The 13724-nt window shown below is 30.0% G+C and overlaps 1 protein-coding gene across 1 annotated transcript; it reads left to right on the top strand.

Annotated features, from left to right (window-relative positions):
* The first annotated feature begins 797 nt into the window (after positions 1-797).
* LOC149054012 (uncharacterized) lies at positions 798-1364 on the top strand. Its single transcript, XM_089230705.1, has one exon. It carries the CDS (start codon positions 798-800, stop codon positions 1362-1364), a length of 567 nt encoding a protein of 188 aa, XP_089086831.1.
* The last annotated feature ends 12360 nt before the right edge of the window (positions 1365-13724 follow it).

Raw genomic sequence — 13724 nt, 5'->3', positions numbered from 1 at the left:
GTCAAAAAAAAAAAAATTTCACTCCAGTTGTCAACAACAAGCGCACCGTTTATAGTGGACACACATTGTATTCAACATCGTGTTCTACTCTTCACAACACCATTGTAGCCACGGTGCCGCCGCCGTACGTGTTGTTGTCGTTGCCGTCGTTGTCGTCGTCACCGTCGCCACAGTGCAATCACCACCATCGCTGTGTTGCTAAAGCCGCCTTTGTCGCGATAAGCTGTTACGCCAACGCAAACGCGTCGTGGGACACACAATCACTTGAGCACAATGCAACTGAATGCGATGCATTCATGGGTAATATTGTAAGCTAATTATTAAAATATTACTATACATACATACATATATATATTTTTTTTTTAAACGTATTATTGTCGACTGGTACGACTATAAGTCGTTGTCATTGTTACTATTAGTATTTGTATGATTATTATTGTTTCTATATCAATAGTGGTATTATCTATAGGGAGTGGTGATACTACAAACCATGATAATCTTGTCATATTAATTTAATTTTTTTTTTTATTATTATTACGTATACAATTTAATGCATGCCAGATAGATCTAATAATAGTAACAGTAGTTCCGAGAGTTCTGATCTAGACGAAAACTACTTACCATCACGTCCGATTGACATAAGTCTGTTAGGATCCTCTAGGCCTGTTACTAGATTACTGATTAACCGTCAAAAAGAAAACGTAATACAAGAATCGAAAATAACAAATAAAAATTTTAATTCAAAATTGTTGATAGGTACAAAAGATAATATTCAAACTATAGAATCTAATAATACAATGGCACTACCTAGTTTGACCACATTATCCTTAGAGACTGCAATAAGGTTAATTCCACATTTCAATGGGGAGAATGTACAGGAAATATACCCATTTATAAACGCATGTAATTTTGTCATGCGAAATGTTGATGGAACCGTACAACCGGTACTCTTACAAGTTATAATTACTAAATTGTCAGGCAAGGCGTTCGCGATAACCCAGCATAAAGCAATGTACACATGGGAAATACTTAGAGATAATTTGGAAGGCACTTTCTGTGCTACACGCACACCCGGATATCTTCAGTTAGAGCTTACTACTAGTAAATTTCAACAAGGTGAAACGGTACGAGATTATACAACGAGAGTAGAAAAACTATTGCATGGACTTTGTAACGTAAGCACAAAGGATAAATCTGCTGGTGACACTAAAGCTATACATAGTTACATAAAAGAAACAACTTTAAGTACGTATATTGAAGGTTTACCATCTGCTATTCGAGGTGTAGTCAAACCTAAGAATCACTCAACGTTAGAAGAAGCCATAAAGGATAGTTTAGAAGAAGAGAATTTATCAATCAAATAAAGGAACACAACGTTTGTTGAATAACAAACCAAATAATATGAATATTAGTAAATATTGCAAATATTGCCAAAAAGCAAACCATAATACAAATTAGTGTAGATTTGGATACAACAATGTTGATACTGGACAGCAGAGTAAACAATCCAGAGAATTCAATAATCAAATAAATCAGGAGACTAAACAAGTATAGTGTATTTATTGCAAGAAAATTGGTCATACTATAGATGTATGCTATAAGAAGAAAAATGCAGATACAAGAAAATCAAATAATAATGATCAATCGAATTCGGTAAACGAAAAAGAACCGGCCAGAAAGGGCGTTTGTCCGGTTCGCGAATTGAAAATAATAGCCCAAAATTAAATATTCTAACATGCAAAATCAAACTAACAAACAATCATGCTACGTATCAAATACCACAATGTGTTAAAGGAATTGCCAATTTCCTCATAGATACAGGAGCAGATCTTCATATAATTAAAATAAATGCACTTCAAGATGATGTCATGGTATCTGATGATAAAATTTACCAAATGCAAGGAATTAATGACCAATTAGTCAATACCTTAGGAAGTACAACCCTAAACGTATCAATAAACAATACAATTTGCAAAACAGAATTCCAAGTAGTTGATTCAACCTTTCCAATAAGCGGAGATGGAATATTAGGAAACCCTTTTTTAAAAGACAATCAAATCATAATTGACGTTAGTAAAGGAGAATTAACTTCCAAAACAAATAATACAACTACTATCCCAGCTAGACATGAGATGAACATTCCAATGCAATTTGATGTTCAAGATTCTGCTGAACAACCAAATGTACTCATCCATTCACAAAAAATAGGTCAAAATATTTTGTGTGGAAATATATTAAACATTGTAAAAAACAATCAAGTACTTATAAATGTTATGAATCCATCAGAGGAAACTCAAGTTATACCAATACAAAAACTTTCAGATTTATCTCATGAAATTTATGATATAATTTCAATGAATAACTTACAGTCAAATAACACTAATGTAAATACAGGAAATCGAATCCAACTTCTGAAGAACACACTGAAATGTGACCATATGAACACAGAAGAAAAAGAAGTGATTATAGATTTATGTAGCAAATTTTCAAATATATTCTTTTTAGAAGGAGACCAAATGACGTATACAAATGCAGTGCAACATGAAATCAAAACTCCTGGAGTAACTCAACCAATCCACCAAAAGCCATATAGACTTCCTTACGCCCAAAAAGAAGAAATAGCTAAACAAGTAGGAGAAATGCAACGAGATGGTATAATAACGCCAAGCGATAACCCTTGGAATGTACCATTATTGATCGTACCCAAAAAAACAGATGATTTAGGTAACAAAAAATATAGAGTAGTTGTTGATTTCCGCAAACTCAACAGTATTACTGTTGGGGATGCTTTTCCCATGCCAAATATCACGTCTCACGTTTTCTAGTCTCTCTGAACTTCTCCAAGTCTGGTGTTATTAAATTTTTGGCTAAATTTGATAAACTGGAGGACATAAATCTAAATGTATCTATAAAGCGGATTGTGAAGGAGTTGTTGGTATATTTCGAAAACGAAATAAATTTCTCCTCGCTGTTTGGTATTACAGAAATTGTGTTTGTATCATATCCAAGCTCAGTTACCAAAAAGTGTGCATCATAGTTGGTTAAATTGTGAAAGAAAACCGGTACAAAATTTGGTTGTTGAAGCTTGAGATTACATGAATTACATAAACTTTGTCTAAATTTTCCCGATAGATGGCAATGATCAGCTACTTAATGGTTTTCTTTGGAAAATCCCTTTTTACATAAATTACATGCTTTACATAATTCATGTATGCATCGCTGTTCTGGTGTCATTATAATTGGTGTGTTGGTTTTGAGCAGTTTGTATATTTTTTCTGCTATTTCCACAATACTTTGTATAAAATGTTTTGCTACCTCTTTATTTTGATTACTTCCGCGGTATATAACTGTCGATGTTGGTATTTCAAATTCTTCAAGCAGTTCTTTCGGTATGTGATCATCTGCCTTTATGAAAAAACCATAACTCATAGGCTCGTGATTTTGAATTACAGTTGTATTTTTTCCTTTTTTCTCGTTACATTTAACGAGAAGTGCCTCGAAGTCAGCATATATAACTATGGGGTGGCGTTGTGTTTTGTTCCATGCACTAAACTCCAACATTGAACCGGGCTCAGGCATCTGAGGTAGGATAGGTTTATGCGATCCACAAATAAGTTTGTGCTGATCAAGTGCTGCTTGTCCGCATAGCGTATTTTTCCGGGGTCGAGTGTCATAACTGGTAAAACAACGTTTGCAAAATACAGCAGATTCCTTATGTCCAGTTTTTTGTTTTCTAATAAGCCGGGAAAAGTTAGAGATGTAGGTGTAATGGCTTTTATTTCCATCTGTTATCAGAAGCAAGTCAAAATGGTCCGGCTTCTCTTCGTCTGTGAAATGTAGTGGGAAGACTTCATATGTAGGAAATTTCTTCGGCGGCTGGAACTTCTTATCAACCCCGTATACCCGTATACATTAACGAAAACATTTTTATTATTTTTTTCAAAAATTTTAACTTGTTGTAAGGGCGTAGGAAATTTTAAACCATCGAAATTAAATTTATTCTCCAGCGATGTATAATTTTCAGTTACAATAATTTTGTTATTACCCGTAACGTACTTTGCTATGATTGCCCACTTAAAACACTGTTGGTCTGAGTTTTGTGAATTGATAACAGCTTTTTTATTCTTAATGTAATTTGGTAACGGAATGTACGATGAACCACCCATAGGTGTGCATTTGTATACTCCCAATAATAAGCCGTCTATAGATTGTAAAGTAAAACCACTTCCTTTAGATGTATAAACATCTTCTTCGGTCAATAATTTTACAAACGCTTGTTCTACTATTGACTCAATATCCGTATTTATAAAAATTTCTTTAGCTTAAGTTTTAAACGCACGGTTCTCGGCTGAATTGTCTACGTTTGGTCGGCTGTACGTTGCTTCCAGTTTCAGGTTGAATTTAATTGGGTGTTTTGTCGATGATGATTTAAGTAATTGAATTAAGTCTTTTTTTGATGATACTAAAAATGCGCTGAATTTTTTCAAATTATCTGTATTTTTCTTATAATTCCAAATGATTTTATTAGAGAGCGATGAACCAGTCTTAACAAAACCGGGGGTTTTAACGATGGTCATGCGTATTTTTTTAGTATTTACTGCTTCGTTCGAATTTTCCGCATGTACACGCTTAAGATCATTGCGATTTGAAGCCGAAGGAACTGAAATAAAATAAATAATTTACTATTGTAATGCTAAAAATTATAGAAATATGTGTGTAAAGATAAATTGTTGTTATAAATATTAACGTTTTTTTTTTTTTTTTTTTTTTGTTTAATAAAAGTATCTGAAGAAAAATTGAGAATTAAAAAAAATGTTTAGTGATATGTTTCTCATAATATGGAACACACGATTGAGTTAGATCTACAAATACTAAATAGTATTACATACATGTATATGTAGTGTGTATATATTAATATTTATATTACTGTTATAACATAGGAAGTAAATAAACATATGAATAAGATATTTACCATTATAATCGTAAATGTGTTCGGTTGGTTTAAAAAAATCTTGAATTTCTCGCTTGGTTATGATCGGTTGTTGTTGAATTATAATATTTGAATCTGAAAATAGTATTATTATTATTAATTGTATACTTGAAAAAAAAAATCATATACTATGTTTAACACTTTTATTATAATTTCCTTTTAGATAGTATTACGTATACAATATGTTGTATTTTAATAATTAAACACGATATACATAGCCTTGATTATATATTTTTTATCTAATAAATCTGTAATTAGTTTAAAAATACTTACGATGTTTTTCTTTAGTATGCCTGATAAGGTTATCTCTCCGTGTGGATATTTCTGAGCATACTCTGCAGGAAATCTTCTTGGATATTTCGTGTGACTTGACATGTCTGTGTAGATTTTTAATCAGTGTAAAGGTCTTATCACATACACTGCACGAGAACATTATTATGTAGGTACGTTGAAAACTGGAAAAACTCACGAAACTAGACTTTACCCTTCATCGAATAGATAGGTAATGAAATACAGTAAAATATATTATTGTTCTTTAAATATCAGTGTGAAATGATTTTATTTAAGTGATTTATAAGCGCATGCGCACAATATTAGAAATATCAATAGAAAAAACTATGGTGTTAGCTTTAGTAAAGTAAATAATTTAATTTTTTATAAAATATTTGTGAACACTTTAATAACACTTCGGAATTCTGTAAAAACACGACTTGACACTTGAACGTTAATACACGGTCTAATTTCGTTTTAATTAATGCGCTAATTTCTTGCTACTAATCACCAACAATATTCGGACATGTCTCTACAGGTCCGTTGTCGTACATACGGTTAATGATGTAGTGGCGTGAGAAAGGGTGGGGGGATGGATTGGAATGTTTAAAAATGTTCGATGTGACTATGTGACAGTTTTCGTATGTGTGTATTGAAAGGTCTAGGCGGCTTGCTTGTGTGCTATATGGAATACTGGAATCTTACGTATGTATTAGTACAGATTATATAAAACCAGATGGTGCACTCCATATTCGGCCCATGTAATTCTCAAAAATGCGAAAAATCAAAACCTACCTCAAATCAGTGTCACCACGGATAGGGAAAATAAGGCTTTATTAGAAATTATTGTTTATTAACTACGCATCACTGACTTTTTTGACACTGTTCAGCCGTTGTACCACAGATTATATAAATATATATTTAAATATATAGTGATATAATATATATTTAAATATAATATAGTAATATAATATACATTTAAATATAATATAGTAATATAATATACATTTAAATATATATTACCGAATTACCGTTATTGTTTTGCTGCTCATTACTCAATGTACGCGGTATGCTGAGTGTGAATTTTTTTATTTATTAAACTTTTTTATTTAATCTTCATAATTTATTTTTGCACCAATTATTTTATATTTATTTAATAATAAAGAAAATATTTTTCATATCTGATTCTGTAAGATGCCCGATTTTTGATATCTGTAAAATTTAGTATAATATTTCATGTTAAACCATGCCCGTTTAGTTAGCTTTTCGAATTATTTTTTGGACGTAAAATTTAAAAATTTAAAATCGGGCTTCTTACGGAATCTGATTTTAATCTTCTCTACCTATAATTTTTTTTATTTATTTATCTTTTGTGTATTGAACTTATGGGGAACATTATAATAAATGAGCTAACACTCCTGCCACAGACCAAAATTTGTTTTTATTTTAAAAAATAATGTATTTCCTCCTTGTCTTTGTGATGTACACAGTAAAATATTTTTAAATTGTGTAACAGAGTCACTATTTCTTGAAGTGTAAATAAAAATATCGAAAAAGATAAAACAAATTTAGTATTCTAGAATAATATGCACAAAAAAGTATTTTAAATATTTAAAAATCACTTCTCAAAAAATGTTGGGGAAGTATGTGTGTTCTTAACATGATTATCTGTTTTAAAGTTTTAAAAAATACAAGTAGGTTTGATAAACATAAGCCCGAAGATTATAACAGACTAATCCATATATTGGATTAAAGCTACGCAAAATTTTAGATGATTTTCGGAATTCCATTAGCATTGAACCATTGACGCTCAAAGTACATAATATAATATTATATTATTATGTATTAAATATTATTTGATAAGATAGTTAAAAATTATGGTAAAAGTTGTTGTACATTAATTTATTTCTCTTATGTGACCCTACTGATTTGAGGTAGGTTCGTGTTATCAGTAAATCGAAGAAGTGCACCGTCTAGTTTTATATAATCTGTGGTATTAGTGTGTGTATGTGTCACAAACGAACAAAGGACTGGTTAACTATCTATAATGTACTAAATGGAAAACTAATCTGCTTGTTGTCTGTAAATTAATGGTCATGATATTGAGTAATTTATACTAGTTTCGGAGGAGCCTGTATTGGAATTGCCTATATTGAGGATCCCTATGCTTTTACATGTAAACTTTAAGGGGGCGGGATCCAGAAGCCCCTATTTTATACTACTTATTCAAACTGCTGCAGACATAAAGATAGTTTACTAGATAATACTATTATGTAATAATTTTATTTTTATTATTAATATTATTGATCATGAGCCCGGAAACTATGACCATTATCTTTTTGTAGGGGAAAGAGTCGGTGTGTTATGTTGGACAAAGTTTCAAATGTCTGCTGTTCCTACAAAGAAAGAAGAAAATGTAAACGAAACGGGCACGTAGAAACTGGAACGGTATCCAAGCTATCGGCATAATATTATATTCATATTATATTACATATTATTCACAACGCCGTAGGCTCTTACATCTCAAATCGTCCCTACGATTATTCTGGACTTTAAATATGTAATATATTCTAGAGATCCAGTACTAATATTATTTGATACACTCTAAGTAAAATTTAACATTACTACATTAACTATTGTATACGAGCACATCTCATAAATATTATAAAGTTTAGTTTGCCATATTCTATTTTTCTATAAATAAAAACAGTTGAAAACCGATGAATAATGAATAAAATATCACTTTGTATTGAATTATGTTAATATTAAAACCATAATGTATAATATATTACAACAGTATACTTACGGCGTGTTGCAATAACCAATATCCATTGTGGACACGTCATTATAAAGTAATAAAATTGATTATTTTCAAATCAAAATTGATGTATTGAAATTGCTATCGATAATTTAAAGACAACTTTAAAATAACTTCATAATTTGTATAAACAATTAAATTTTAAATTAAATAATACCTAATATTTGGTTTTCTTAAGTTTGTTCATAACCATTACAAAGACGATTATTATTCGAATATAGTGTATAGGTAGAAGTCAAAATTAAAATCGTATATAATATTACCTAAGGTAAAGATAATATTAGTAATCGAAAAATAATAAATTAAAATATAATTAAAAATCAGAAAACAATATAGAATCGATATTGTCTATTATCTATATACAAAAATCATAGTATTATTAATTTAATATGTTGATAATTTAAATTTATACTAAAAAAAAAAAAATATATAAATTAATTAAAATTGAATTAAAATCAAGAAACTTAATTTGAGTTTCAAGTCCAGGTTATTTAATCGGTTGATTGAATCATCAAAAGTTTAATTAATTTGGTTTTATATAAAACGACCGATATTATTAGATTATATTATAATGTAGGTTTACCAAAAACATTGTCTTGTCTTATTCTTTTAATACTATTATTTCATTGCAGTAGATACGAAATTTGGGAAATTTGTAGACACTTGTGCAGCTGGTTAAAGTATTATTAATGATGTAGCTGAAAATGGTAGTAGACGCGCAGATAGGAGTAATAATAGTAACAGTAGAAATACTGACACATATTGGACTCGTTCGCTTGTGAAATAAAGTCGTACTCGGCAAATATTATGGATTCCAGGCACGTTTATTTCATTATTATTATTCTTACTCGAAAACTGTGCGTCGTCCGGAGCATTGCAGTTTGTCGACGCTTCGACGGACAGCACTGCCGAGTACCTCAGAACCCGAGTACTTCTGATCTGTCCGTTGTACAATTAATGTAAATTTATATTATTGTCATACTGGGCCGTCGCAGTTGTCTGTGATAATAAAATTATTGAATCACCAGTGTGCTACTCACTATTCACCATATCCATCTCAAGCTCTGCAGGGTGTCTGTTTTTTCACCTATAACAATGACACAATAATAATATTATTGTTTTTAATTTAAAAAAAAAATACATATTATATATTTTTAGTAGTCCAAAGTACAATCTAAATTCTATGAAATGGTTATATTATTATGTATCAGTTATATAATATACACATATATACACACATATATATATATATGTATATAATGAATACAATACGATGGAACATTAATCAGAATATTATCACACTATAAGAAATAGGTAATAAATTAACTGTAACCGGTATTTTGGTTTTCCGTTCTTATAAAGGCACATCAAATATGGACCTATATCTGGAGGAAAAATTCATACGAGTATGATTAAAAGTATGCGTCTTAAACAATTTCAAAGTAGATACTTATGTAGCTTTTTTTTTTGTCTTATCCGAGTACAATAAATGATTATAATGATGAAAAACGTGGCGTACAGAACGTTAATAATTAGCAGATTTCATAGTTTTCACGTGTGCTGAATTATTTCAAATAATTACTCCAATTCTAATGAGTTAGACATTTTTATCAAATCATTGTTCAAACATTTTTCTTAAAATGTCTAGAAACTTATTTGAATATTGAAGTATGACAGTTGTGAAAGTCAACATATAACTTGTTACTAATAAACAAATAATACCGACTACAAACTAACCCATCATATTAGTAAATGAAACTATACGTAAGGTAGGATTTATGTTTAAAAAATTATACTTCTTAAATCTATCATAACACAAAATAACGAATGAAGCACCATGTGTGAGTATAATATTTTAGCCCTGATACTGTGTGACACAAGTGAAGAGTAGGTATACGAATTTGATATGCCGTAGTTAATAATAATAATAGGGAAAAAAGGTTACGATAATTAATATTAATTAATACAATATTGAAAAAATATCATCGTAAATTCGTAACCGTTTCTCAATAATATATTCATTGCAAATAATATATATATAATATAAAACGACTCTTTGTTAATTTATTGATTTAATTATATGCTTATATAAAGGGAACTTATTACTTATAATTAATAATATAATATATTTCGCGTTTGGTATCTACATCATCGAAAAATTGGGTATTTCCTGCTATTCTCCATTTTATTTTAATGATAATGTGTAGAAAATATATAGCATAATATAATTTTATAAACTAACTAATTATGAATACCAAAGTATTTTATATTGCTACATGTCACAGGTGCCATACATATTAATATTTATTATGTTTGCATGATATACGAGCGCTTAGACTTAAATCTTAAGTTATGTTGTATGTGGCATGTGCCAATTAATGATAATAGATAAATATTACTTCTTTTAGCTAAATGTTTAAATTGCGTAATTTTAGGCCAACGAAGCAAATGAGCTGAGGCAGCACTTTGTAAAATAATATTTAAGGACGTAAGCACCACAGGAGAGGGACAGTGCGGGTTTCGAGTGAGAGACGATATTATGTTTGTAAGCGACTCATAGAGACCCGTATTTTTGTGTGTTTGTTTTATGTATAATAAAGTGATTCAAAATAGTATTAATTGTTCATCGATTATTTTGTGTATCATCGAGAGATAGGTATACAACAGTTATTAAATTATTATTATATGTTGGTTTTTTTTTTTCAGGGGAGGGTGAAAATAAACATGTTGTAACATGATTGAAATCTATATAATTTTTATATTAGGGTGTATTATATTTTTCTCCTGATAAAATCGCAAGACACTGCAGAAGATAAACCGATTTAAAAACATCAATTAAATTACACCTTCACCAGTGCCTATAGTTAAATCATAATCACCAGTTTATGGTAATGTATGAACTGTTTATTTTTCCAATATAATAATCCATCATTGAATGATATAACTATAATTTATTGTTTATATTTATAATTTATAAAATACATATTATTATAACAATAATCGGTTAAATTTAATTTAAGCATTATACATAAACACAACTTCAACAACATCCAAAGAAAAGTATACATGAAACACAAGAAATCATTCACAGACGGTTTGTATTCATCGATTTAATTTATACGTTTCCCACGCCTGCGAGTAGCACGTGCTGGCCACATTGGATTATATTATATTATTATCTGAAATTCTGAAACATACTTCAAGATATTTAAGTTACCAAATAGGTTGTTTCATACTTTTTCTTTTTCTTTTTCCTTTTCTTTTTCTTTTCGGCATGGTTATAAAATATCGAATATAATGATATACAATGGGGTAATGTTATAAAATGGCATAATTATTACCCATATAAAACAATAATATGTGTATATGATAATTTTATATCAATGAGTGTACTGTATTATATTGGCTTTGAAATAATTTTTTGTTTTTAATATTAGTTTATAGTCATTTAAAAACATGATAACAAATCTTAACTGTTATTTCGTGTTTGTTATAGTATAATACCGTAGTGTCCGAAGAAATAAGTCAGACAACAAACGTCAATACAATATTTTTGGAATGAGTTGAGTACGGCTATTTTTTTTTCACCGAGCTCCATATGGAATTGTTTTTTTGACGTGGATATTTATCATTGCCATTGAAGCTAATATAGGTACTAACCCACATGCCAACACACACTGTAGCCAGATTGCCCAATATCGTAGTATCTAGATACTTAATGCATGAATTAGACATTCGTATAATATTGATAGGTACTTATAATAATATACAAGGTAAACTATGATGGTATACTGGTAAGGTAAGCTATTCATAATTATATGTGGTGGTGGGTATGATAAAGAAAACAATTTTTAAATTCTGTTATTATTAAATCTGTCAATTAAATAAGTTATAGTACAATTATTTTCAAAAATATAGTTGTATATTTTTTATTTTTTTATTACTATTGTGCTAAGTAATTATTAATTACCATAACAATTAATAATATTAATTAATCATTATAATTATGTTGTGTATTTAAAAGTTATCATCAGTACGGCGAGGATTCCACAAACTCAATATTACATATAACCACTTTGGTAACCAAAGTGTGCTCTTTAATTACACTTGAATATTATATTTCATATTGCATATTATGATATATTACCAATGGCATTACTATCCAGTGACTTCTAGCTGGGTACAAGAAGTAAAAACGACTAGTGTATAACCAGCACCCGGTATCCCGTCTGGAATTTCACAATTATATTATGTATAATATATTTTGTTTTATTGATCGGATGCATGCCGAAAATAGTTTTGTCTCCGTTGTAAAGCGCAATAACGTATAAATTATTCATTTGATGGTGGTTCGTTAAACTGTTGTGATTATCATGAAATCGCATAATGTCTAGTAAATAACATACGCCTTGATCCGGACGAATGATATATTGATATACAAATAGGTTCTCGATTCCTGAAAATTTGGGAACACAAATTGCGTCCGGTAATGTTAATATCGATTAGCGAGTAAACAAATTTCGACCATCCTTCTCCATAATACTAGCAGACTAGGTACACAATATGTATAATATAAATTATATTTTACTATTTTTCACGCAGCACACCCAAATATATTTCAATTCAACAACATATAATTAAAAACAGACGAATGGTATATAAAAAAGAAGATTTATTGAAACAAAAGAAGTTATATTTTATGAAAAAACATAAAAATTGCCAAAAAACACGTCTCAATTATATTGAAACATTATCATTGTGCGGGATGAACGGCTGCACATGTAACGCCGGCACGGCGCGTACGTACGACGTGTATGTGTGTGTGTGCCAACGACGGCCCATACGTTACGCACCGTGTGTCTGATTGTCTGTTGTTCTTTAGCCTTTAGACGGAAGATGAAAGAGTGGACTATAATAAATTAGTAATAAATTAGGAACTGATGGACTAGTAAATTTTCAATAATATGGGTGATGATGCGAGGCTCTCTAATGCCACAAAAAAAAATAACAGCAATCGGTTGTGATGGCCGATGGGCAATGTACATAAGTTATGTAACATAACAGTTTAATGTAATTGCTCTGCAACTCAATATCTTACACGCTAGGGTTAGAAAAGACAAAAAAATGGCGCACGATCACAAGCCGATCGGCAGAACAATCATATGACAAATAAATCAATATAAAGAAAATAATTATAAAATTACAAAAGTCGCGTATTGCGAATAATAAACACATGAAAATTAAAAGTTAAACAACACTTTTTGACAACTAAAGTGAGCGTGCATACCAAGGTTTATAGATAATACAGGTTGTTGAGGCAACCGTCACGTAAACAAATCGATCTTCCCGAACCATTCCTTATCTACTGACGTCATTGAAGTATCATCCCATACAACATTACAAGGTTTTACTAATATATTTACCTATTACATAACTAAAAATTGTATTGTAATAATGGTTTCGGCCGTTTAAGCTTTTTCAATAATATACGTGAATGTTTAGTTGAATTTTGTTTGTTTTTATTAATTTTCAGTTATTACCTATAAAGTTTAGACGAATGGAGTGAAACCGCACAGGAGTATTACGCAAAATGGTGCTCTATTCTACTCGTCAAAACTTTAAATTTTGTTATAAAAAATTATCTAC

This window comes from Diuraphis noxia, unplaced genomic scaffold (assembly GCF_037042655.1).
Source record: "Diuraphis noxia isolate RWA-SAM2 unplaced genomic scaffold, SU_Dnox_SAM2 contig0013, whole genome shotgun sequence".
NCBI lineage: Eukaryota > Metazoa > Arthropoda > Insecta > Hemiptera > Aphididae > Diuraphis > Diuraphis noxia.
This window is presented reverse-complemented; position numbering and strand designations above follow the sequence as displayed.